Below are 26937 nucleotides of genomic sequence, written 5' to 3'. Positions count from 1 at the left end.
TCTAGTCTAGTTATTAGAGTATCTGAGTAGCACCCAGCAGATCCGGATTCAACTCCGCATAAAGCGAGTTAAATGGACCTGGAATAAAAAACTTTTAAAAAATAGGTAGGGCCTACTGGTCAGAAAACTTAAAGAACTAAAAGTTACTTGAGACTGCTAGCTCATCGGCAGTCTCATATTCCTTGAAAATTCACAGCAAGAATTACTGAAGTGGTCTTTCAAAAAAACAAAAACTTACTGAAGTGGAAGGCCATAGTTGGAGAGGTGACTTACTGAAGTGGAAGTGGTTTTACAATGGAGTGAGGAAACTTTAGCGACAGTTTTTTGTTAGAGGAAACAAACATTGGCGATAGTTGGAGGGAAGCAAGTATATCGTTTTTCAGTTACACAGACGTTATGTGGCTGAAGCTAAAGCCCACAATGTTACTTTAGCCCAGGGCGGCAAGGCTCATGAAATTAGCCCTTTCTAACTGAAAATCTTCTCCATGAAGTAGGGCCTGTTTGGAAAGGGGTGCTAAACTTTAGCACCTCACTTTTAGCATTATTTTAGCACTTAAGCTCCCAAACAGGGTGCTAAAAGGTGTGTGCTAAAGTTTAGCACACCTAAGGGATGCTAAAAGGTGCTAAAAGTGGTCCCAAGCCTACGTTTTTCCATGCTGCCCCTCCCGCATCCCCCTCTCTCTCCCTCTCCCGCAGCGCATGTCTCCCGCATCGCATCCCCCCCCCCCCCCCGCCAGCCATCCATCCCGCCGTCATCCCCGTCCCGCCGCAAACTCCTCCCGCAGGTCCTCCCCTCCTCGCCGCCTCCGCCGGCCACGCCTCCTCCGCCCGGCCGCAAGGCCATGGGGAAGACCCATGCCGCCGCAGCCACGGGCGGCCGCAGGAAGACTCGACCCGCACTGTCCCTGCCCGCCGCTACCACAGGTGGCCGCCCGCCGAGGAGACCCGCGCCGCCACCACCTCACAGGCAGCAACCAGCCCGAGATCCGACCGGCGCCGCCGCGGTCAGCCGCCTGCCGGGGAGCCGTAACCGGTGGCAGCACCGCGGAGAACCCCATCCTGCCAGCGTTGTTCAAGGAGATGGTCCTCGGCAGTGCGCAGATCTGGAGGGGGCGCGGACATTGGGGATGGAGCTCGCCGCCGCGGGGGCCGGGCTCCGCCAGGCCATGCCTCCTCCGCCAAGGCGCGAGGGAGGAGCGGGGAGGGAGGTGGCAGCGGTGGTGGCGGGAGGGAGAAGGCGAGGCAGCGACGGGTGGAGCGCGCGGGTGGTGAGCGGGGGAAAGGGAGCATAGGGAGGAGCGCGGCGAGGCGGGGTAGACCAACTCGTGGTGGAGGGGCAGTGCACCAGCAAAGGAAGAGGGAAAAGGGGCAGTGCACCAGCAAAGGAAGAGGGAAAAGGAGGGACACTTGGGTCATTTCCCACCAAAAATGCTAAACTTTAGCATAGTATTCAAACAGCTCCAAGTGCTAAAGTTTAGTACTTTATTTGAGAGTGCTAAAGTTTAGCACTATGTCTCTAATCTAGGAAGAAGGAAAAGAAAACGCGCGGTCCAAATTAGACAGCCATCACGGGCAGTCCGGCTGCGATGTGTGGAAGTCTTCCCTTCTAGCTGGACCATTTCTGTTCGACATTGGAACACGCAGACCAAAAAACTTAAAGGCCCTCACATGCTGCGGTGCGTAGGAGTGGAATTGAGCAACAATCCAACAATATACGGCTGTACGCGGTTGACGGATGACGGCAATTTTCTTTTGCAGACGCGAAAAAACCCGGGAAAGGAACGACTTGTAGGCAGTAGCATGCGCGGACTTTCCACGATATTCAAGTACACGGCGGCGATCCAAATCATGATGGCATCTTCACTTACGTGGAGTAGCTGGCTAATAAACTATTGTTGGTACACGTTGACACATTTGCCACAGTGCACGTTTTTCATCGTAAAATGTGGAACAGTCGTGCCGGTACAATGGTGGACCGAGGCGTTTCATGCCATGCATCGAGGAGTGTATGGCCCTGATCTCTATATGAAGGGACACGAGGAATACAGCTCAAATCACCTCATAACCAAGCTGCACCGCAGCAACTAAACTTTAGTCATCTCATCAGGAGCTCGATTAGGTGCTGATCCAGTATGGCGAAGAAGGCGCCGACGGCCCTAGCGGTTCTGGCTCTCGGGCTTTCGCTGCTATGCGCCGCCAGCCCGTCCGCCGCGCAGAACTGCGGCTGCCAGTCAGACTACTGCTGCAGCCAGTTTGGCTACTGCGGCACGACCGAGCCCTACTGTGGCAAGGGGTGCCGGTCGGGCCCGTGCTGGGGTAGCAGCACCGGCGGCAGTGGCGCGAACGTGGCCAACGTCGTCACCGACGCGTTCTTCAACGGCATCAAGAACCAGGCCGGGGCCGGATGCGAGGGCAAGAACTTCTACACGCGGAGCGCGTTCCTGAACGCCGTGAACTCGTACTCCGGCTTCGCGCGTGGCGGCTCGGAGGTCGAGGGCAAGCGCGAGATCGCCGCCTTCTTCGCCCACGTCACGCACGAGACCGGACGTGAGTCGTCTAATCTTTCTTCCACCGTATTTATTTCTAGTCGAACGAATGCAGAGTCTAATCTTTCTTCCACGGTATTTGTGAAAACATACACATGCCGTGCTGAATTGCTGATCAGTATGGAAACTAATTTGCATGTCTTCTTGCTGACAGATTTCTGCTACATCAGCGAGATCAACAAGAACGACGCCTACTGCGACGCCAACAACAGGCAGTGGCCGTGCGTCCCGGGGAAGAAGTACTACGGGCGCGGCCCGCTGCAGATCTCGTGGAACTACAACTACGGGCCTGCCGGGAGGGACATCGGCTTCGACGGGCTCGGCAACCCGGACAGGGTGGCGCAGGACCCCGTGATCGCGTTCAAGACGGCGCTCTGGTTCTGGATGAACAACGTGCACCAAGTGATGCCGCAGGGGTTCGGCGCCACGATCAGGGCCATCAACGGCGCCCTCGAGTGCAACGGGAGGAACCCCGACCAGATGAACGCCCGGGTGCGCTACTACAAGCAGTACTGCCAGGAGCTCGGCGTCGACCCCGGGAGCAACCTCACTTGCTAGGCGCCGGAGGTTTCGTGCAATGGCTCGTCAAGAATAAAGCGCTGTGCGTCGCGCACTCGTAAAGTAGTAGTGATAATAAAACGCAGGGGTGGACCTGTGTATTCGAACTGAATAAGGAAGCATTTGTAATATGTGGATTGCCTCAAAACATGTTAATGTCCGAAGTTATTATTAACAAGCAAATGCATGCCTCACAACTCCCTTATCTTGCTGGATCGAAACTTTAAAGTTTATGTTATCACAAAAGAATTCTCACATTGTGTGCTGGACATGAACAAAATTTTGGTGTATTTTATCCCCAAAAGATATTTAATCGGTTCGATATGCACCTAGTGGAATTCATAGCTTTTTCTCCTTGTATAATTCGAGTTTTGGTTCCAAATTTTGCTCGAGAATTACTAACATCACATTGTTTTATGATTAGTTTCCTGAGTTAGGACAGAACATTTAATACTAGTTTTACTTGGACATACATACTGCATGAGAAATAGACACAAAAAATATTGAAGTATTTCCGTAATATACGTGATGAAATCACCACCGTACCACCACAAAATTTGAACTGAAAAAATAACCTATACGCAGAGAAAGAAAGAAAAACCAAATTGCCAAAACTTTATTCAATGGTTGCATAGACAAAATGAGTTGTTCAAGATAGTATTATCCCAGTCAAATTGGCATAATCATTTTCCAAATTAATTTGGATACGCAAGCACATGGATCACTATAGCTTTTCTCTTGGTGTATTCTTCCAATGTTTATACCGAATCCATATAAGAAACAAGTGGGATGCTAGCTCTAACCATGCACTAAACTTGCTAACTAAAATTGTTCTCCATAGAACCTAAGTTCACTCAAACATACTCCCACTACAAAAATGGTATGGCCCTAGTCATATTAATACAATAGTTATGCACTCGCTCGGTTTTTTCTCCCTCCAACTGTCACTAGGTTAGGTTAGTCAACTGCCTCACTCGCACATATAGTGCACTGCAAGATCAAACTAATTGATCACCATTTAAGTGCAACAAGAAGACAGGTTTGTTGTATCCAATGGCGGAGCTAGTGAATTCCACTGTCTAAGGCCAACATTTAGGGCCTGTTTGGATACACACTCCTAAAGATTAGGACTCCACTTTTAGGATATTTTTAGGACTTGTGCATCGAAACATGGGTCCTAAAAGTGCACTCATAAATTTTATGAAGGCTATTTTCATTAGGAGGGCCAAGGCATCCTAATGGGTCCTTTTTCTCCTAAAAGTGGTCCCCAAACCCCCCTTTACCCCTGTTGCCCTCCCCAAGCATTTAATGACGTGAACAGTGCATGAGCATTTAGAGGAGTAATTGGGGGTAAAAAAGTTATTTTTCCTCTAACATCCTAAATATTAGGATTCCATCCAAACAGTCCTCTCCTAAATTTTAGGACTACCAATTTCTGAATCCTAAACTTTAGGACAATCCTAAACTTTAGGAATTTGTATCCAGCGCTTTCGTTTCAAAGAAAAAACATTTAAGCGCTTAAACCACTCAAACCAAGACAGATAACACTAGTAAAATGCATGATTTAGAGTATATCTCTCAATTCCAAGCCTAATTGTACTAATTTTATGTGGTACAAAAGAAATACCTAATTACTGCTGATCATTTGGCTCATCACCACCTCACATCTCCATCGATCCATATTACTTATATTCATTGTGTGTCACTCAGTTTATTGTAGTAGTTTGCTGGCAGTTGTGCTTTAGCAATCCATAATTGTGAGTAAGGTTTATGTGGTGGATTTGTGCCAATGAACTTTAAAGAAAAATTGCACTGTCTGTGAATTCCGATGCCAGTTTAGCTAATATGTCAGACTTGAAGTTATTGAAACTTGCAAACTAGCCTGTTTAATGTTTGTGAGCCTTGATTGTTTACTTGCTTGGACAATAGACCAATGAACACACCTCTGTTTTCCTACATCTAGTATACATTTTTGAATGATGAAAGTTGTAGCTTTGGGACAACTGATTTCCAATAAAACTTTATTTACAGGGTAATGAAATTAGGCATACATACATGACCGGCAAAGATCGTAGAAGTTTCCTCTCTAGATTGGCCATTTTTATTTCACCAATAAATTCGCACACACGCGTGATGCTTGGAACTGGTTCAACATAATACGGCTGCCAGCGGCAACCGGATGATGACAATGTCTACGTGATCGAGAAAAAATCACAACAAAGAAAAGACTTGTCCCAGACTCCCAATAAAACGCACAGGATTTCCACCAACTAGTAAAGTACATGGCTGCTATCCAATGGACCAAAATACCAAATACAAATCTTTTCTTGCGTTGCAGCTAGCGGGCAGTCGTCGCAGCTTCTGAAATGCGAGTACGTGTTGAGAGATGTGCCACAAGTTCGTAATGTGGAACCGTATTAGTGCCAGTACAATGCTGGACGCCTGGAAACGTAGCTGCGAGTCCAGCCGGTAAGTTTGAATGACATGTAGTACAGTGAGAAAATGCATGCCCTGATCCCTATATAAACGGCACCAGCACACACCACCCCCAACACACCTCACAGCAGCAAGGAAACCTAGTCACTAGTAAGCAACTGAAGCTGTGTGATCCAGTATGGCGAGTTCAGCAACGTCGAGGATCCTGGCTCTCGGGCTGGCGCTCCTCTTCGCCGCCGGCCTGGCAGCCGCGCAGAACGTGGCTAGCGTCGTCACCGACGCGTTCTTCAACAGCATCAAGTCCCAGGACAGCGGGTGCGAGGGCAAGAACTTCTACACGCGAAGCGCGTTCCTGAACGCCGCCAACGCGTACCCGGGCTTCGCGCACGGTGGCTCCGAGACCCAGGGCAAGCGCGAGATCGCCGCCTTCTTCGCGAACGTCGCGCACGAGACCGGACGTGAGACTAGTAGCATGCATTCGTGACTAAATGCCGAAGTACAGCTAGTATCATTATTCGCGGTTTGCATGGTTTAATGGTGTCTTTGGATGATGTCAAATAACAGGCCTCTGCTACATCAGCGAGATCAACAAGAGCAACAGCTATTGCGACCCGAACAACAGGCAGTGGCCGTGCGTCTCGGGGAAGAAGTACTACGGGCGCGGCCCTCTGCAGATCTCGTGGAACTACAACTACGGGCCGGCGGGGAAGAGCATCGGCTTTGACGGGCTCGGGAACCCAGACAAGGTGGCGCAGGATCCCACGATCTCGTTCAAGACGGCGCTCTGGTTCTGGATGAACAACGTGCACGGGGTGATGCCGCAGGGGTTCGGCGCCACCATCAGGGCCATCAACGGCGCGCTCGAGTGCAACGGCAAGAACCCCGGCGCCGTGAGCTCGAGGGTGAACTACTACAAGCAGTACTGCCGGCAGCTCGGCGTCGACCCGGGGAGCAACCTTACCTGCTAGGCGTCGACGGGTCCATGCTGCATGAATAAAGCTCTGCGTCGCGCATTCGTGAAACCCCAGGGTGTTTATTAGCGAGTACGTGTACTAGTAGTAATAATAAAACGCTGGAGCTAGGCCTGTTTATTCGGCCTGAATAATGAAGCAGTTGTAATATGCAGATTGCCTCAAACACTTTAAAGAGACCGAAGCTATTATTAACAACCAAATGCATGCCTGCGAGAAAAGTGTGCAAGTCCCCTCCAATATCTTATTCGAACTTTAAAGTTTATATATTATTACTACCAGGAAAATTCACTTCGTGTGTGAACAAAATTTTGCTCATTTTACCCCATACAATATTAAAAGTGATCAAGATACTCCTAATGAACCTCACAAGCTTTCCAACAAGTACAAAATCATCAAAAACAGAGTTCAGAGTAAAAGTTATGATCAAAATATGAAAAGTAGCGACATGGTGACCGAAAGATCCCACGGTACCGTCAGACTTTGACCATTCATCCGGTGCTAAAAATGTTATTGAATAGTCCGAGTTTTTTAATAATTTTGTAAAGAGTTTCACAAACTTTCCAACAAGCACAAGATCATCGTAATCGGAGTTCAGAGTTGAGAGTTATAGCTGAAACACGGAGGTGCATATTATAGCACCGGAAATTCCGACGGGTGTCAGACTAATTGGTACAACTGTTTTACTAGCCGTTAGGCTATTTATACCCCTTCTACCCCTCATTTGGAGTTGCTGAAGTATGCAAGAGTCTATTGGAGTGCAAGACACATTAAGAACATATACATGCCACCAAAAGTGCAAAAGTGATCATGTAAAGGCAATTAGCACAAGCTTAGAGAGCGATTATTAGTGCTAGGATAGGCCTATAGAGAGTGAATACAAGATGTTGCTACCTTGTGATTCGTTAATGGAGTGAACCACCATTGTAAGTTTGGTGTGCCAGCACCTTGAGGCCTTGGTGGCTTCCCGGCAAGTCTCTTCGACCCTCCAGTATGGTGTGGAGCATCTGTAACATCCCACTTTTTAGAGCATTTAAAAATACGAACTTTTTAAATTTTTTCTCCAATTATAACATAACCTCTTTTGCCAAAATATTTAAAAGTTACTCAAAACCCACACATTAATACACATGTGATGCATCTGATTGCTCTGGAAATTTGTCCTAAATTTGAATCTTCAAATCCTAGGAGTAACCCTCATAAAATATCTCCTTATCTAAAAACCCTAAATTCAATATTAAAATCTTGTATGAATATTAGCTCTATCCAAATCTCCACGAACTCCCTATTAAATCCTCAAATGCTTTCAAAAGCCCCCATCATTATGTCCATTTCAAATCCACAATTCAAACTCTAATTAGATTTGAAACCCAGATCGAAATCCAAATCCAAAAACCCTTTTTAAATAAAAGAAAGCCCTTCTAAACCTTATCGGGCCGGCAACTACCCTTCCGGCCCACCCCTCCATTCGGCTCGATCCGCTCCCGCTCCTGTGCGCGTGCAACCAGCCCACGCGGCCCGCTCCTCCCTCGCCCTGGCTCCTCCCCACGTGGAGACGCGCGACACACGGCCCGCTCATGCTGCGGCCCACCTAGCCAGCCCAACGTGTGCCTCAGCCCAGCACGCGTCGCGCGTCGCCGCGCCGCCACTCCAGTGCTCGTTCCCCTGGCGCCGCCACGCTGAACTTACCCCGCCGCCGCACTGGTATTACCGCGTCGTCGCCCCACCGCTGGCACACACCCAACCATGTGCTACCGTGCACACGCCCCTTCTCCCCCTTCCTGCTCTACGCCCGGGATGCCGCACCTAGTCCCGGCTGCCGTCGCACCTGCGCCCTGCCACTGCGCGTGCCTGGCCGCCCTCGTCTCTGCTGGCCGGTGCGCCTCCCCTCTCCCCTCCTTCCTCCTTATCCCCTCTGTCGTAATTCCCCTTCCCCCTCGCTCTTCTTTATCCTCTCATCCCTGCCACCCCAAGACCAGACGCCCCATGCCATCGCCAGGACCACTGCTATCCTCTCCCTCATCCCTTGCTCGCCTTCGGCACGAAGCAAACCCAGTCCAGCACCCCCAGCTCCCCTCCGCGCCTATAAAAAGCGCTCCCCAGCCTCCCCACTCGACGCGCCATCTCTCCTCTCCCTCTCTTCTCCCCCATCACCTCGAGCTCGGCTCGAGCTCTAGCCTCTCATGGCCAACCCCTCTCCGAGCTTCTGCCCCCATCCAAGCCCCACCAATCAATTCCTCTCCCTCCCCTCTCTCTATGGGTTCTAAGCACGCCTCCAACGGTGGACGAAACTCGATTCTGGTGGAGGTCCGGCGAGCTGCCGCGGCCAAGCACGGCGGAGGGCGGGCGGCGCCGCTCGGCTCCCCCAACTGGTATGCCGTCCACACCCTGTTGCCCCTCTGTCATCCCTCCCCATCTCTTGAACCTGACAGACGGGCCCAGTCAACGGACGCCGTCGCCCCGTTGTCCACACCTCCAGCCCCACTATCCGTGAGCCTGGTTTACCTAGAGCACAAACCCACTCCAGCGCCGGTCCACCATCCCGTGACACGGTCCATTCAACAATAACCCACAGCCCCCTCCGCTAGCGCTGGCCGGTCTAATTTCCTATGTGCACCCGGTAAGTGCACACAAACTTTCACTTAGAGCCCTTCCTTAATTCCAAAAATTCCCAAAAATACTACACATATTCTAAGCCTACCTATGTCTTTATTTCCCACAGTTCATCCAATATAGCCCCTTTTTCCAAATTACCATCCTCCCACATAATAGAAAAGTCTATTATTATGTGCACACCAAATATCGTTTTTCTACACTAAGATCTTAGAGCCCCAACTTTTTTTTTAGGAAAATGCCACACCACCTCCACCTGTCGCCGTGCCCTAACCCCTAGGTGCCGGACCAGGTCAAAGTTGAGTGCATCGTGCGGCCTTTAGCCACTATTACCCGTGCCCTAACCCCTATTGTTGCCGCTAACCCCTATCACTCCCACGCATCGGGCTGATCTTGTACCGGCCCCATCTATTGTCATGTGTGCTACCCCTAGCACCGGGGCAGGTCGAAGTAGTGTCTGTCGTACATGCTCTTCGGCTTCTATCTTGCTTGACTGCGTTTGTCGCTTCGTGTACTACCCCCTGGTGCTGGGACAGACCAACTGTTGTGCAAATCTCCTCTACCCTGGCCCTAACTTGTTTTTACAACTCCTTAGTGACCCCCAACCCTTAGGATCTATCCAAAACTCCTGATCCCTTCTACCAACTAGCTGTTATACTGCCCGATCCAAACCTTACATATCAACCTAGTCTAGTCGATATGCCGCCCAATCGAAACCCTAAATATCAACAAAATCCTAGCCGCTATGCCGCCTGTTTAGAACTAGGAAATCCATTAGTAATTTTCTAGAAATTCTTTTAGATTCCAACCATTCAATTCATTAATTATTTAGAAATCCATTTCTAAGTAATTAATGAATTATTCTTCTTAATCCGAGGATTATTCATTAGATATCAAATGATTCCCATAACCTCCATCCATTCTCTCTCATTTTCCTTAAGCTGGATATTGATTGTTAGAATTACTTTGCTTGTTTGTATGGTTGTGTGAACCGAGGATACAACCAAGATCTGGCTGGAAAATAAGGATCCAAAAGACATGAAGTCAAAGGTCCAGCGTCCTGAAGGCACATAGATACATTAGCGCTCCAACCCCGACAAAAAGCTAAAAATCCTAAAGACGAAAAGTTAAGACCCTGGTCAACATATGAATCGTCGATGAAGGAAGTCCTAGCATCCACCCCCTTGATCATACTTTTGCCCTATTTTTCTTAGATAATAAAATTTACCAAGATACAATCTGACTTGCATATTTCTATAGGAGCATAAGGGCAACCCACTTCTATTCCCTCTCCCGCCTTAACTTGAAGCCGTTTCTAGCCAGAAATCTTATTAATAATTCCAGTCACAACTAGATCGATGAATTTCAAGACTACAGTAATAAACTAATAATAGGGATTTATGTGGCTATCCACTATGGATAAATATTCAGCAGCGCACGATGTATGGCGGTCAACGCCAGCTGCAGCAGGGTGACGGCAAATTTCCATTAAATTCACACATGCGTGACGTTTGAAATTGAGCAAATAATACACGTCGGCCAGTGCCAGCGGCGGCAGGATGACGGCAGCTGTCCTCGTAGATGCGAAAAAATGACCAGAAAGCAACGTTTTTCCACAGAGAAATAACCGACACCCAGCACGGCAGCTACTCGGTACTCGCAGCAAGCCGGCAAGTCGGGCGGTACATGTCGATCGATCGACGGACGTGGCACAACCTCATCGTAACGTCGAAAAGTCGTGCCAGTACGTTGCGCGACCGAGATAGCAGCTAGTCCCTGCGTTCTCTCCACGTCGAACCCCACATGATGATCCCTATATAAGGCGACACAGCATTCCATATGAAATTACCTCACAGCACGAGCTGCACCGCACGCAGCAACGTAATATTTCGTCAGGAACTGATCACTCGATCAGTGATCACACAGTATGGCAAACGCGCCAACGATGCCTACGGTGCTGGCTCTTGGGCTAGCGCTCCTCTGCGCTGCCGGCCCGACCGCCGCCCAGAACTGTGGCTGCCAAACAGGCTACTGCTGCAGCAAGCACGGTTACTGCGGCACGACCAGCGACTACTGCGGCGCTGGCTGCAAGTCCGGCCCGTGCACTGGTGGCGGCAGCGGCGGCGGCGGCGCGAACGTGGGCAACGTCGTCACTGACGCGTTCTTCAACGGCATCAAGTCCCAGGCCGGGAGCGGGTGCGAGGGCAGTAACTTCTACTCGCGAAACGCGTTCATGGACGCGGCCAACAAGTACTCCGACTTCGCTCATGGCGGCTCGGAGGCCGATGGCAAGCGCGAGATCGCGGCCTTCTTCGCGCACGTCACGCACGAGACCGGGCGTAAGTTGATCGGACCGCCGCTCATTGCCGACTGCAGAGTCTAATAATTTTTTCCATGGGATTTATGACTTCATATCGTTTTGATCAATTTGGAACCTTATTCATTTGCAGTTACTCCTACTGCATTTCTTAAAAGAAAGCCGATATATATATTAATAGAGAACGAAATAAAGTACAACACAAATAACAACTCAACAGCCAAAAACATGTAAAACCATAACGGCAGCACCAACAGTCCAACACCAATAATACAACACGAGAAAAAACCACACCAGCACGACAATGGCAATAATGAACAACACGAAACAGCCACCGACAAATAAAACCACCTCTGCACCGGCAACCAGAGGCCAACGTCAATCGGAAATCTAGCCCATGATTTTACACAGCCGGATCGGAGAACCCCTGAGAGGTGGGTAGGGAGTGGAGAGAGGGGGGAAATCTCACGGCAATTCCTCCAACGAGGAACACAGAACCAAATGTGTGTCACCATTTCGGCACTATCACCCGCCAAATTGACCATCGCCACCAACATGTCGTCGAGATTGCTGCTGCATCGACCAGACCACATGCAACCACAAGCAAACATTACATGTTGCTGTCGCGCCAAACTACCACGCCATTGTAGAGACCTCTGCAAGGCAAGTTGTCATTTACAAGAAGATGCCTTCAGCTAGCGTATAGTCGCAGCCACAGACATGCATGGCTAGCCTCTGCCGCGCCGGGTCAACAGATTGCCGCCAATCGACGATCTCGGGCGGGACAACGCGGGGCAGGAGAGGGAATGTTTTCTTCCTATATCCAAATTTGTGTTGTGATGATGTTAATTTTTAACTTCATCTGCACGGTTTCATACCGGCAGACTTGTGCCACATCAGCGAGATCAACAAGAACGAGCCCTACTGCAACCCGAGCTACACGCAGTGGCCGTGCGCCCCGGGGAAGAAGTACTACGGGCGCGGGCCGCTGCAGCTCTCGTGGAACTACAACTACGGGGCAGCCGGGAGGGATATCAAATTCGACGGGCTCGGCAACCCGGACGTGGTTGCGCAGGACCCGGCGATTGCGTTCAAGGCGGCGCTCTGGTTCTGGATGAACAACGTGCATCAGGTGATGTCGCGGGGGTTCGGTGCCACGACCAGGGCCATCAACGGCGCCAAGGAGTGCGACGGGAAGAACGCCGATAAAATGAACGCAAGGGTGGGATACTACAGGCAGTACTGCAAGCAGCTCGGCGTCGACCCGGGGAACAACCTTACCTGCTAGAGGCGGTGTCGCCGTGTCGGGTTCATGCATGCTTGCTTTGGCTTGAGAAGTATAAATACTCGGCGTCCCGCACACTCAAAGAACGTAGCAGTACTACTAATAATACAAAGTAGCTGGTCTGTTTATTCGACCTGACGAATAGAATATATAATGAAGCAGTTTGTAATATGCAGATTGCCTATTTGGCTCAAACATTTGAATGACCGAAGTGTGCCGTGTAAAACGTGTTCTGTGAAACTGACTAGATTGAGCCAGAGCGGGCTAAACTGATGAAGTAGACTCTGAATATTAATTCTTTCTGGTCTGATGCAATGCAAGGACAGGGCGAGATCCGTAGTAGAATTCTAAAAACATTATCTTGATTATTCTTAGTTTCGGCACAATCCATCGTTGTTATGAATTAGCATCATCATTTGAATGCTTTTGGCGACAGTTTCTTTCACAACCACGTGGTTTTAAAATGAACAAGAAGTGGACTGAATGTTCAATTGAATCTTTAGGATCTGCATAATTTGGTTTCTGATAAACCAAGTCCTCCAAAAACATATCAAGAGGTGTGGTTTTGTAAATATATATTGTAAGGATCAGTGGCCAAGAAGGGGTTAAATTGGGACTTTTTCAAATTTCTAGAACAATAAAAACAAATCTTAGTCTAGATTTCTAGCCTAGAAACTAAGCACAGCAATCAAGGAGCCTAGCAAGTAGAGCACACTAACATGATCATCATTTCCTAAAGCAAGATATGAGCAAAGTAAGCACAACTTGAATAAGAGCAAAAGAAAGGATGTAAATGCTCAAATTAAGTGCGAAAATGTAAAGAGTGAGGACACGAGAACACCAAATTTTTCTCCCATGGTATTAAGGAGTTGACGCTCCCTCTAATTCATGTTGGAGCACCTACTAAGAGTTTTGCTTCCCCAAGCCACTAAGATTCGAGTGCTTCACTAAAAATGCTCCTTCTCCATCTCCGGAACGGCGAGCTTCAAACCGTGTACCAGATCTTCTTCTTGGGACTCCCACAATCTCCAAGAGCTCACCAAGAACCTCTGGATCACCAAGACCATCTAGGTGACGTCAACCACTGTTGACGCTCGTTATTGACACACTTTTGGTGCCATTTAAGTGGTATTTTCATATCTATTCTTATACTAACCCATCACTTGGCACCTGAAATAACCCCATTTTCGCATATGCATTGTATTTTGGAGCGCATTCTATTTTTGCAGAATATTGTACCTAAAAGTATATTTTAGGATAAAGCCTTGAACAAGCAACGAACCTGTCAAAAATGAAGGCCAGCGGGCTCAAAAAGAGCCCATGCCGATCGGCCTGGTGAAGCCCAAGCCGATCGGCCACGGGTCTTCTAGCCCCCTCCGACGCTCATTTTTTGCAAGCACTCCTCCAAGATTACTTAAGGGCTAAGGTTGTGAAGATATCACAAGTATCACTTCGGGATTAAAGAGGAATCAAAGAAGATCAAACGGAGATTTGGAAAGTTATCAAAGATCAATCTCATCCCGAAGCTATCGACGTGCCAGGCCCACATGCATAAAAAATAAGCTTCCAGAACATCAGAGGAGACTTGGCGACGAAGTTGGGCGTGAGGGGATAAAAGAAGGGCCAGGCGATTGGTCTGGACTCCCCCAGGCCGATTGACTTGGGGCTTTCCTTGCTCCCCTCGTCTTCCTATTTCAGCCACGCGTCTTCCAGACTATAAATATGGCCAAAATTCATCGGCACAAGAGATCAATCCACCAGAACTCAACAAAATCAAAGACGTACACCAGAGGGAGCTGAGGCCACTACAAGTCCTCGAAGTTTCCTAGGAGATGGTTTAGGCTAGACCCTAGCCGCCATGGTCGTCCCTGCACGGCGAAGCCATGGTGGAGTTCTGGAGCCGAGCCTTGTGATCACCAAGGCTTATGTACACACAATGGTGATATCAATCTAATCTTGTGCTTACTTTGATGTACGATAGAACAGATAAATATCAGCCGATGCAAGCTTAATCAAGGCGGGATAACTGGTGAATACCGTAGATCGAGACAGAAGCGATGCGCCGTAAGTCAAAGATCCAAGATACTCGATAACTGGTAGATGAAACTAGACGAAACCACAGCGATGCGCCTGGTGGTTAAAGCCTAGAACACCTGATGACGAAACTTGCAGCTCGCCGGAGATCGAGGTCGATGCAGCCCAGCTTGCTAGAAGGAACTCGTCGAGAAGCTACATTACTCCTACTCCTAATGCAATGGCGTGAAGCCGAAAAGGTAAATAGAAGATAAATATGTTGTATATTGATCGTGTGATGATTCTTTACAATGGCCACGTCCCTTTATATTTATAGGGCGGACGTTACATAATCGGCATCTAACCACGCACAAGGCAAGTCACGTACACAATCTTTTCTAATAAAAAACTCTATCTCTAACTAACCCAACTCTATCTCTAAAATATTTTATTCTATGAAACAACCTCCCGTACATGCACAGATCGGCCGCATGCATAATTATTCTGGAAGCCTCCCACGCATGGCATGTAAAGTGCACCAGAATCCATGTTGTATATTCTAATTATTTTTATCCAGACGTGCTGGCCTTTCCTTTATATCATCCTTGCCTCTACTTGCCCATCAATCCAATGAAGCCGATTTGGACTCCGTGCCCATGTGCATGCATGCTTGCTTCTTATTGTTGTACGTGACTCCGATTATCTCGTACTCTGAATTTATAGGATTGGTCAAAATCCGGTGTCAACACAGGCCCCCCAGTTTCGGAGTATGAATGCTTCATGTTCCGAAACTAATTGTAGAAGTCTGATACTTGTCTTCAGAGCTAATGACGTCTGATTGCAATATCCAAAGCCACGTTGACTCCTCTTCAAATATAAAGAACACCATCGGCATTGCCAGCAGTAGAAACAACAAATTAGTCTGTTGACACCAAAACTTGGTGCAGTAACCAGCAAGCTTTTGTTGTCAACACAGGCCCCCCAGTTTCGAAGTATGAATATTTCATGCTTCGAAATTAATATCCAATATATTTTATAAGCAGCCGATACTATTTTCCTTGATCCAATCAGCTGAATTTTTTTATTGGCCAAGCAATCAGCCGATGCTTATCGCCAAGCAATCAATCGGCCGAAGCAATCGGCCGATGCCTTTTGCCAAGCAGTTAATCGGCCGATGCATTTTTTTTAATTAGCCGATACAACTTTCAATCGGCCTATCCAATTTTCAATCAGCTGATGCAATTTTTTCAATTAGCCGATACCCTTATATATATATATATATATATCCCAATCGGCCGATGTATTTAATTAGCCGATGCTTCCCTTATCTCAATCGGCCGATGCATCTTTTGAACCAGTCAGCCGATGCATCTTTTGAACCAGCCAGCCGATACTTTCTTTATTTCAATCGGCCGATGTATATATATATATATATAATTTTTTTTAATCGGCCGATACAACTTTTGATCGGCTGATCCAATTTTCAATCGGCCGATTTTTTTTTATCAATAAGGAGATGCACGAATGGCCGATGCCCCTCTCTTTTGTCAACGCACCAATATGGCCGATGCTTTCTTTTTTTTTTTCTAATCAATCGGCCGATGCTTCTCTTATTTCTTTCTTTCTTTCTTTTTTTCTTTTGCCCTGCTTTCACTCGTTCCTTTGCCCATCGGCCGACCGCCTCCTCCTTTTTTATCAATTCTTTTCCCAATCGGCCGACTGCTCCTTTCTTTTTCTCTTTCTTTCGTCATGGTCGCCTAGTGTACAACGAATGGAGAACTTCATACCCCTTCCGTGGCCGATCTGATTTCAGGTCAGACTCCTCCATTGGCTATCCCCTTTATATATATATATATATATCCTTCATGGCTGCCGATGCATGTACTCCTGCTCCCTGCTCCCTGGGTTTCAAATCGAAATGATTCTGAATCACATCGGCTATCTAATTTACCCAATCAACCTGCTGATGTCCGTCATGATGCTAAACCCCTGCCTGCCGATTTGGCAACTGGGCAATCGGCTGAACTCCAAAAGCTGGGGGTGCGTGGCCTCCTATCGGCTGGAGTTGAACTCCAGCGTTCTGCTGCCAGTACATTCCAATCTGAGGGTGCTGGAAGTTTCCCATGAGTTGAGGCATAGCCGATGACTGATTGTACTACACAATCGGCTGAGATTCTTGCAAATTTAGTCATTGGCTGTCCCTGATGACTCAATAGATCTCATATATTTTTCTATCGTCAGTGTGTACACAACTAGCCCCGGCTGGCTCTTCGGTTTAATGCTTGCCACTATTCATCCTGGCCGAACCATTTATATTCTAGGCTGCAATTTGCTAGACCGATTACCAACAAAAGTAGTAATCGGCCTTTCCTTTTTTTAATTCCAACTGCTAATCGGCCGATATCTTTCTCTACGATCGGCCGTTGTTTTTTTTTAATCAGCTGATACAACTCCAATCGGCCGATGCAATTTCCAATCGGCCGATCCCTTTTAATTCTTCCAATCAGCCGATACAACTGCCGATGCATTTTTTTATTTCTCTCTTGCCCACCCGCTGGAGCTTTTCCAATCGGCTAAAAAAAATGTTGCATCAGCTGAAAATACTTCTATCGGCTGAAAAAAAAAAGTTTCATTGGCTAAAAAATAATTCCATCGGCCATTATACTTGCCGATTATATTCCATCGGCCGATGCTTTGTTTCCTTTGGCATCAGCTCTTCTGGTTGGAATATTATATTGATTTGAATTAACTCCAACATGCCGATGCCGATGAACTTGATACAGCTGCTGAAGATGCTTTTTTATTGAATAAAAATGTGAGCCTTATAACCGTGTCCCACCGGGCGTGCCAAAATGTGTTGACGCAAAATCCCGACGGTGGTGGACCCTGCATCAGCACATGAGGATCTGGGAGATCTGCTTAACTCCAGTGCAGAATCCAAATCGGCGCGCGTGGTGTGCGCGGGCGTGCCAGTCAGTTTGACCATTCAACTGACAAGGAGATGATAGTCGTTGTGAAGTCCGAGGCAACCGGCCGATCAAGCTGATATAATTCTGGCACAGTAGCAATAATAGTGCAACAAGATAAATCATGATAAATATTTTAGCCGATTCCAGTGCCTTGATGAATGTGAGTGATTCATCGGCCATCCAGCCGATTTAATATAATTTACAATAACCATCGGCCAGGCAGCCGATAGAAAACAGGATGCTATTGAGCTGCCGCTCCACCTTAGCTAGAGCCACAAACCGATGAGATCTAAACTAAACTCTCCACCAATATCTCTAGATGAAACCACAGCGATGCGCCCGGTAGTTGCAGTCTAGAAATATTTAGCAGGATGTTAATCTGAACCTCACCAGCCGATGATCCAATCACAATGAAACTTACTCCCAACAACACTCGAAGGATGGCCAAGATCAAGATGCAACAGGCTATTAAAAATAGATCTATCGTCTATTCCGACAGAATTAATAACAATTAATATGTCGTAAACAACAAGATGATAGAACAGATAAATATCAGCCGATGCAAGCTTAATCAAGGCGGGATAACTGGTGAATACCGTAGATCAAGACAGAAGCGATGCGCCGTAAGTCAAAGATCCAAGATACTCGATAACTGGTAGATGAAACTAGACGAAACCACAGCGATGCGCCTGGTGGTTAAAGCCTAGAACACCTGATGACGAAACTTGCAGCTCGCCGGAGATCGAGGTCGATGCAGCCCAGCTTGCTAGAAGGAACTCGTCGAGAAGCTACATTACTCCTACTCCTAATGCAATGGCGTGAAGCCGAAAAGGTAAATAGAAGATAAATATGTTGTATATTGATCGTGTGATGATTCTTTACAATGGCCACGTCCCTTTATATTTATAGGGCGGACGTTACATAATCGGCATCTAACCACGCACAAGGCAAGTCACGTACACAATCTTTTCTAATAAAAAACTCTATCTCTAACTAACCCAACTCTATCTCTAAAATATTTTATTCTATGAAACAACCTCCCGTACATGCACAGATCGGCCGCATGCATAATTATTCTGGAAGCCTCCCACGCATGGCATGTAAAGTGCACCAGAATCCATGTTGTATATTCTAATTATTTTTATCCAGACGTGCTGGCCTTTCCTTTATATCATCCTTGCCTCTACTTGCCGATCAATCCAATGAAGCCGATTTGGACTCCGTGCCCATGTGCATGCATGCTTGCTTCTTATTGTTGTACGTGACTCCGATTATCTCGTACTCTGAATTTATAGGATTGGTCAAAATCCGGTGTCAACACTATGATGTATGCTTATTCTCATATGTTTAGCTAACATATATTGTTAGTAGGAATAGATGTAATCATGGTGATTAGTCTATGTCTTGCGGATACATCTTAGTAATGCGTAGGAAGTTGGTGTGTTTACCTTCGTGTGGTGACAGCATGAGGGTAGGGAAAAGGCTAAATGATTACATAATATTGAGTAGGATCGATGGCAATTATTGTGGGAGTCATTGGGGTACAGCTTTGGGAAATCGGAGGCATCAACACGCACCTCGCAGTGGTGACCACAAGAAAGTAGGCTGCTTACGAGCCGCCTTTCTGAGAGATGACTCTTTATGAAGGTACGAGATACATTGGTTATTGCTTTGGTTGGAACTGCAACTAGAAGATGATATGCCCTTATTACTCCTAATATTGTTATCTTATTTATATATGTGGATGTGATCAATCTTTGATCTCTCATTCATATCTATTAATGTTACCCTTCATATTCAATCTATGCTTCATGTTAGGATTAGATCCGTTAGATTAGATGGAAAACCCTAGTCAGCTTATTGATAAATGTTGGATGGAATACTCTAAGGGAAAAGCTATGATGATCCGTGCGCTTGCGGTTCATAAATTGGCGCGCTAACTGCCGTCAACAACCACCAAGAGTAACAAGCTTCAATGCTTCACTGGTCAGCTAAGCCATGAACTAGATGCACACTTGTCACTCTCCAACACTAAGAGAAGTCCTTAATCTTAATATTTAGCAAATCATAAATCACTCTTTGGCTCTAGCACACTCTCAACTGCTCATGGGCTGCTTGAAGTCTCCAGAGTGTCAAGAGCAGCTCAAATGACCCGGGGAAGGGGTATATATAGGCTAGGTAACACCAGCTAGCCGTTAGAAAAGTTTACCCAGAAAAGTCCACCATCTGATGTTCCGATGGTCCATTCCTCCCAGGGGCGTCGGAACATCCAGCATCCAAAAATATGACCATTACAAAAGTAACAGTGAAAAGTTCATGCGATGGTTGCTCCGATGGTCTCTGCGAAGGCGTCGGATCATCCGGTGCTGAAGCATATTTGGTCAAAACCTCTCTGGACGATTTCAAAGAAAATATGCTTCGTCCAATGCATTGCTTCAACAGGCATCGGATCATCCGGTGCTGAACCCAATTTTCCCAAAACCTCTCTAGAAGTTTGCAAAGTAAATTGCTTGCTCCGACAGTCCCTCTGGCATAGCATCGGATCATCCGGTGCCTAGGAAAATTCGTCCGATGCTCAAGCGTCGGAACAACCGGTACCAGGCTTCAATTTTTCTTCACTGAGAATTGATTCGACGCATCTAGGAATTAGGGCGTCGGATCATCCGATGGTACCATTTTGCTTTCAACTCATCCAATGCAAGATCCTTTAAGTTTTTTCGTTGATTTCTTCGCTTCTTAAGTTCTTCCATGAGTTGTTTGAGGTACCAAGTGCTAGAGAGTACTGAGTGTGCATTTTTTTTCATGGATAGCTTCACAATATCAAGCTACTATCAAAGAAACCCCTTTTAGTAGTACGATCCAAGAGTTAAAAACTAGTAAACCCTATACTAGACTAAGCATCACTCGTCTCCTTGTGACACTTAGTACCAGAAGATCTTTAGCCTTATCGCATTAGCTCCGTGTCCGCTTTCCGATTCAAATTGAGGGGCCACATTGCAATAAACTCATAACATGATAACCAATTATGATTCGCTTCAAAACACACGAATTAGTTACAAGTAAATGGTTGTCATTTATTATCGAAACACACCCTTACCAAAGGTGCGAAAGGGCTTGCAAAAGGGTCCAGATGACGCCTAGGTACTTCGTATATCCAGCCAAAGCAACCACCAGACTGGTCCATTGCATCGATAAACTTCCACCAGTGCGTCTATACTGTGTTTAAAAAAAAACTTATGTTCTTCCTTTATGGATTGACCATTTATCACAACAATAAGTTTGCACATGCCTGATGCGTACTGGTTCAACACAATACAGCTGCCGGATGATCGCAATGTCTACGCGAATGAGAAAAAACAAAAGAAATGAAAGACGTGTCCCGGTAGCACTCACCAGATTTCCACCAAGTAGTCAAAAGTATACGGCCGCTATCCAAATGGACCAAATCACAAATCTTAACATGCGTTGCAGCTAGCCCGCAGTCGTCGCAGTTTCTGAAACGAGAGTACGAGTTTAGACATGTGCCACAATTTCATAATGTGGAACAGTAGTGCCAGTACAATGCTGGACCGACTTAGCTGCTAGTCAAGCCCGTCAAGTTTGAATCACATACAGCATAGTACAGCGACAAGAGCCGTGCTCCCTATATAAACGATTAAACGGCACCAAGGACACCACCCCAACTCACCTCACAGCAAGAAGGTCCACCGCAGTAAGGAAACCTACTCAGGAACTGATCGTTGTGTGATCCAGTATGGCGAGCTCAGCAACGTCGAGGATCCTAGCTCTCGGGCTGGCGCTCCTCTGCGCCGCCGGCCTGGCAGCCGCGCAGAACGTGGCCAGCGTCGTCACCGACTCGTTCTTCAACGGCATCAAGAACCAGGCCCCGAGCTCGTGCGAGGGCAAGAACTTCTACACGCGGAGCGCGTTCCTGAACGCCGTCAAGTCGCACCCGGGCTTCGCGCACGGCGGCTCCCAGACCCAGGGCAAGCGCGAGATCGCCGCCTTCTTCGCGCACGTCACGCACGAGACCAGCAGTGAGTCTAATTACATTGCATTTTTTTGTGACTACAAAGTAGTATTATCATTCACAGTTTGCATGGCTTGATTGTGTGTGTGTTTCTTTGTATGACGTCGTCGAACAAACAGACCTCTGCTACATCAGCGAGATCAACAAGAGCAACATCTACTGCGACCGCGACCCGAAATACAAGCAGTGGCCGTGCGCCGCGGGGAAGAAGTACTACGGGCGCGGGCCGCTGCAGATCTCGTGGAACTACAACTACGGGCCGGCGGGGAAGAGCATCGGCTTCGACGGGCTCAGGAACCCGGACAGGGTGGCGCAGGACCCCGTGGTCGCGTTCAAGGCGGCGCTCTGGTACTGGATGAACAACGTGCACCGGGTGATGCCGCAGGGGTTCGGCGCCACGACCAGGGCCATCAACGGCGACCTCGAGTGTAACGGCAAGAACACCGCGCAGATGAACGCGCGGGTGCGGTACTACAAGCAGTACTGCAAGCAGTTCGGCGTCGACCCGGGGAACAACCTCACCTGCTAGAGGTGTTGTGGTACGTGGAGAATAAATGATACTCGATCGCATACTTGTACTGGCGCCGGGAGTGAATCGCAGTGCTTACATACTAGTAGCAATAGCAAGTAGCAACAATAAAATGCAGGGCTCTGCGTAATCCGACCTAATAAATAACGAAGCGTTTGAGATGTGCGAAATGCCGCGAACACTTGGCAAGTACCTACAGTTCCAGCTTCCTTTTCCCGTGCTTTTTTATTATGGGATAAAATGCGTGTCATGAGAAGAGTGTATGGCTCACTCCAACAGCTGATTCGGATTCTTTTAGATGAACTCGGTGACCACTTCTTCTTTAAACAAATTGGACATAAGAGAAGTCAATTTGAAGGATCGGCGACCAGAGGAGGGTAAATAAAGCCTATATTCCGATAGCCACCCCAAATACACCTCGTTTCAATCGTCGAGATGACACAAGTCAACTCGTGACAAGCTTACCCTAGGAACAATTAGAAATGCTCAAAGTGTAGTGGAAGCAAACGCAAAACAAGGCACTGAAAATCTTGCACAAGGGAATAAGCCAAGTCACTATTAAAGCCTCACTCACTAAGCATGCAAAGATAATTAATTCAAGTGCTAACTGAGAATCACAAAATAACATATGAACTACTAAGCTTACTCAAGGAATAAGGGGCTGGTTGGTTCCCAGCCATGGGATACCACACCACTGTAGTGTGGCTGGTGTGGCGTCCAGAATCAGCGCTATAGCCTTGTGGTGTGGCTTCCCGTGGCTGGGAAGCAAGCACGCCCTAATAACCACATGTAGATCATTGTTACAAGAAGAACCTCTACCAAGAATTGAACTAACTGTGCATGCATACTACAGTAGTACTACTACTGTCGGCCAAAGCAAACAATGATTAAGTAATAAACTAATTGATCAAGATTGCCTAATCATTTCTCCTGCAGCCCGAAGCAACATTTCACATATGTGCGTGTTTCGAGGGATTAAACTTTAGTTCCTACCCTGTTTGGTTCTAGAGACTAAAGATGATTAAAGTAGATGAACAAAGATCATTATACTCCTAATCAATGCACAAAATTTGCATCCATTTAGTTTCTTAAGGCAATAATGAGGTGCAGGGGATGTCGTTTAGTCACCCTCTAAGGGACTAGAGGACTAATCATTTTAGTTCTCCATTTAATCTTTCTATTTGGAAGTTTAGGGATGAAAAGAGGTTAAAAGACTTTTTTGACTAAACTTTAATTCCTCCAAGAAAACGAGATCCTGCTCCTTACTGCTTACCTGCACAGAAGACTAGAAAGAGCCGAGTAGCAGAAGCTTACCTGCTGTCTACCTGAACGATCTGCTGTCGTCGTTGTAGCTTCACCTGCTCTCGGTGGGTCGGCCTGCCAGGCCACGCACGCTGCTCACCTCGAGGGACAGGCCTGCTCCGCTGGGCGTGCTGCTGCCCGCCTGCTAGCTGCTGCGCCTGAGCCGGCCTGGCGCGCGTGCAGCTCGCGTGAGGCTGCTCAGCGCCGGTCGGGCGCCCGCACGACGACCTCGCCTCCCCCGAAGCGCTGCTGCCCAAGAACAGAAAAGAACCACACCAAGAACACACGCAAAAGACCCAACCTTCAAACGAAAAGTCCTCTCTCAATGCACAACGATCCGAAACGAAACTTGAGTCATAAAAGCACCTCCTCAAGAGCTAATAGATCCAAGAAAAAAGATATTGAAAATCTCAAGTATTCACCGCGGATTTTGAAGAAATTCAAACGCCTTACAAAGAACACGGTACGAGGAAAACTTCAGATCCACGTCGAATCCGTAAGAAATTTAAGAGGAGATCGTACCGAAATTGCTCATAAGGATCCTAGTAACAAAATCCCCTAACAAATTTTACATGATTTAGAGCAAATTGCGAAGAACGAAAATTCTTAAAAATACCTTCGAAAAATCCGAAAAAGATAAATTTTAGATTCAAAGTGATGGAATAAGATGGCACGAAATTAATCTTTAGATTACTCCACCACGTTCGATTACAAGCCACTCTTAAGCACAATTAAAGCTAAGATGGTAAAAAGATCAAATCAAAGATCCCTCATCTCTCTACCTCTCCCTCACCCAAAGACTCTCACCAACAAAATGAAATGATAAGCCCACCCCAAACAACCTTCTGAGATGTGTAGCTGCCCATATATAGATAGATAGATAGATAGATAGATAGATAGATAAATAGATAGATAGATAGATAGACACACACGCATTTGGCAAATAACCAAAATAACTTTACCTGAAGCATACGATTCAAATACCCCATAGGTGTAAAACTGTCCAACTTTTTATCGGAACATGAAACGGACCAGACGCCTTCACGACTTCGCTTCGTCTTGACGCAAGCTTCGCGATGGTGCCACACGTCCTCTGACTTGATCGCACCGGACTCGCTCCCCAGTTTTGAGGTCAAACCTATCAAACCCTCTCGCACACCCCGTAGCGCGTGACTCAGCCCCGGTTTTGAGGCCAAACCGATTAAACCCTCTTGCACGCCCCGCAAGACGTGACTCATCGATGTCGACGCGTGTCCGGCCTCCGCCAAGCTTTCGACACCTCCAAGTCTTTCGCTCCCGCTCCCGGGCCGCCTACTCGACTCGCCTCCATCCCGCTTGACTCGACCAATGCCGTCTCCATCCCGTGTACTCTTGCTCTTCCGTGCACCATATCGATCGTCCATGACTCCGCCCAGACTCCTTGGGTCCCTCGGTCTAAGCCTACTCGTGTCCACCCTTCACAACTCTAGTACATCGGCATGAATTTTTCGCTTGACCTTCATCTCATGCCGTCGACCGCCATATCGCATCCTACACCTGCACATCACAAGCCAAGTTAAGACGTTAGCATAAACATGCACATATGAAATATTGACTCAACCGGTAAAACCTCAAATCATCCCGTCAATCACTCATCACGAATAGACCAAGGCACATCTTAACTTGATCTCTCACAATTATATTAAAAAGAAGCAGCTTAGACTTAAAAGTATAATAGAGCAACAAGATCCAAAGCAACAGCAACTAGAACAACGACTAAAAGATATGTCTTGCACCACAAGAACCCAAATAAACTCCATGACTCTACGTATTACAGCTGGACCTATAACAGCACACAATCTCTTTGCTGCCACAGCATAGTGCTGGCCTCGACCTAATATCAGCAATCGAGGCCTCTTCGCTATTGTGCCATGTCACTCTGAGGGCCTGTTCGCTTCAGCTTATTCAGCCGGCTGAAAATCTCTTGCCACTGCTAATTCTACCACTTTATATTGCCATTGCTGTAGACCCACTCAGCCTCGTCGCAAGCCACAACATCTCTCCGTAGCATCGCATGACACTCTTCCACTCGTTGTTGGCTGCTGGGAATGCCTCACCATGTACTTCCACAACACCATCTCTAACTAGGTTCATCACGGCATTGTCCATCACCTCGATGGCTTGATCTTCAAGGTTGAAGAGGGACAGAAACCCTGCAATCACCTCTGACGGTAGCAGGCCATTAAACATGGCTATCACCTAGGCATACTTTACAATAGAGGTTGCGTCGTGCTCGTTGCATGTGGCTGGCATTGATCTTGCAGTAGATAGTCATGCACTTAACGCACCGTTGATAAGTCAAAGATTTGGTGCATCCGGTAGTGACGTGTAGGTGGCTGGCAAGATAGATCTTGGTGCCGCGGGGTGATGAGGAGCGGAAGCCGGTGGAGTTTTGAATAGAGCCCAATAGTCTTTGAATCCAACGACTACTGGGCTCAAGGCCCAAGAAAAAAGATAACAAAAAACAAGCAAGCCCATGATGGTGTGTGACTCTCTCAATTGTCCATTTGCACTCTTACTCGTCCTAAAAAAATGCACTCTTACTAACTAAAAGGAACAGCTGAAAATATGTTCGTTGGGTTACGCTGGCTACGACTATAACTTAAAAGCTTTGACTCTGATATCATAAAGCTCATTGAGAATTGATCATAAAGACTAACTTCACGAGAAAAGATAGGTGTACACAATTGACCTATATACTTCAGTAGCTAGCTTCCACATGGGGCGCCCGCCAGCCCGGCAGCTTGAAGCTCTCAGAGCCACTGGAATAAAGTTGAAGACTATAATGTATTTGGTCCAAGCTAAGCAGCCATCTTCATTGACAACAATCTTAGGAAGTCTGTTCGTTTCTCAGGCTAGATTATTTCAGGCAAATTTACCTCTTCCTAAACCCGTCCAAAGTCCAAACCGGGCTCAACCCCTCCTAAGATGTTCCGTTGTTGATTATCTGTGCCGGTTTTGCTGGGACAGTGATACATATAGTATCAGTGCCAGTAAAGGCATACGATGTGGTAATGCATTTCAAAGAAAATCAAAGATCCATCCATATAGATTTAATTAAAAAGGAAAAAGGAAAACAGAAGCAGCCGCCACCGGCACCGACGTGTTGGAAGTCCTCCTTGCCGGATTGACCCTTTTTGTTAGAGCGTGGAACACGCAAGCCACTGACACATCCTCACATGCACGACGCATGCATGGAATACAGCAAAATACGGCTGCGAGCGGCGGCCACCAGATGACGGAAATTGTCTTCGTAGACGCGAAAATTGTGGCCACTTTAGTCACGTACGCGGCGGTGATATTGACGTGGTCTCAACTTCAGTTGCAGA

At 47.3% G+C, this 26937-nt stretch overlaps 4 protein-coding genes across 4 annotated transcripts; all 4 read left to right on the top strand.

Moving 5' to 3' along the window:
- The first annotated feature begins 2046 nt into the window (after positions 1 to 2046).
- LOC117862464 (endochitinase A) lies at positions 2047 to 3301 on the top strand. Its single transcript, XM_034745944.2, has 2 exons — positions 2047 to 2547; positions 2701 to 3301. Exons 1-2 carry the CDS (start codon positions 2133 to 2135, stop codon positions 3102 to 3104), a joined length of 819 nt encoding a protein of 272 aa, XP_034601835.1. The 5' UTR covers positions 2047 to 2132; the 3' UTR covers positions 3105 to 3301.
- Positions 3302 to 5644: 2343 nt separating this feature from the next.
- LOC117862466 (endochitinase A) lies at positions 5645 to 6714 on the top strand. Its single transcript, XM_034745945.2, has 2 exons — positions 5645 to 5998; positions 6105 to 6714. Exons 1-2 carry the CDS (start codon positions 5719 to 5721, stop codon positions 6506 to 6508), a joined length of 684 nt encoding a protein of 227 aa, XP_034601836.1. The 5' UTR covers positions 5645 to 5718; the 3' UTR covers positions 6509 to 6714.
- A 4269-nt stretch (positions 6715 to 10983) lies between these two features.
- On the top strand, positions 10984 to 12952 carry LOC117865011 (endochitinase A). The gene is made up of 2 exons (XM_034749083.2): positions 10984 to 11463; positions 12326 to 12952. The coding sequence occupies exons 1-2, from the start codon at positions 11052 to 11054 to the stop codon at positions 12727 to 12729; spliced, it is 816 nt and encodes a 271-aa protein (XP_034604974.1). The 5' UTR covers positions 10984 to 11051; the 3' UTR covers positions 12730 to 12952.
- A 151-nt stretch (positions 12953 to 13103) lies between these two features.
- LOC117865012 (endochitinase B) lies at positions 13104 to 22437 on the top strand. Its single transcript, XM_034749085.2, has 2 exons — positions 13104 to 21745; positions 21858 to 22437. The coding sequence occupies exons 1-2, from the start codon at positions 21463 to 21465 to the stop codon at positions 22265 to 22267; spliced, it is 693 nt and encodes a 230-aa protein (XP_034604976.1). The 5' UTR covers positions 13104 to 21462; the 3' UTR covers positions 22268 to 22437.
- The last annotated feature ends 4500 nt before the right edge of the window (positions 22438 to 26937 follow it).

This window comes from Setaria viridis, chromosome 7, assembly GCF_005286985.2.
Source record: "Setaria viridis chromosome 7, Setaria_viridis_v4.0, whole genome shotgun sequence".
In the NCBI taxonomy this organism is placed as follows: Eukaryota; Viridiplantae; Streptophyta; class Magnoliopsida; order Poales; family Poaceae; genus Setaria; species Setaria viridis.
The sequence above is the reverse complement of the archived record's forward strand: the minus strand, read 5'-3'. Positions and strand labels throughout refer to the sequence as shown.

Coding starts and splice junctions, on each gene's coding strand:
- LOC117862464 (XM_034745944.2), top strand. CDS start 2,133: ATGGCGAAGAAGGCGCCGACGGCCCTAGCGGTTCTGGCTCTCGGGCTT. Junction 2,548..2,700: donor CGTCACGCACGAGACCGGAC/GTGAGTCGTCTA, acceptor TCTTGCTGACAG/ATTTCTGCTACATCAGCGAG.
- LOC117862466 (XM_034745945.2), top strand. CDS start 5,719: ATGGCGAGTTCAGCAACGTCGAGGATCCTGGCTCTCGGGCTGGCGCTC. Junction 5,999..6,104: donor CGTCGCGCACGAGACCGGAC/GTGAGACTAGTA, acceptor GTCAAATAACAG/GCCTCTGCTACATCAGCGAG.
- LOC117865011 (XM_034749083.2), top strand. CDS start 11,052: ATGGCAAACGCGCCAACGATGCCTACGGTGCTGGCTCTTGGGCTAGCG. Junction 11,464..12,325: donor CGTCACGCACGAGACCGGGC/GTAAGTTGATCG, acceptor TCATACCGGCAG/ACTTGTGCCACATCAGCGAG.
- LOC117865012 (XM_034749085.2), top strand. CDS start 21,463: ATGGCGAGCTCAGCAACGTCGAGGATCCTAGCTCTCGGGCTGGCGCTC. Junction 21,746..21,857: donor CGTCACGCACGAGACCAGCA/GTGAGTCTAATT, acceptor TCGAACAAACAG/ACCTCTGCTACATCAGCGAG.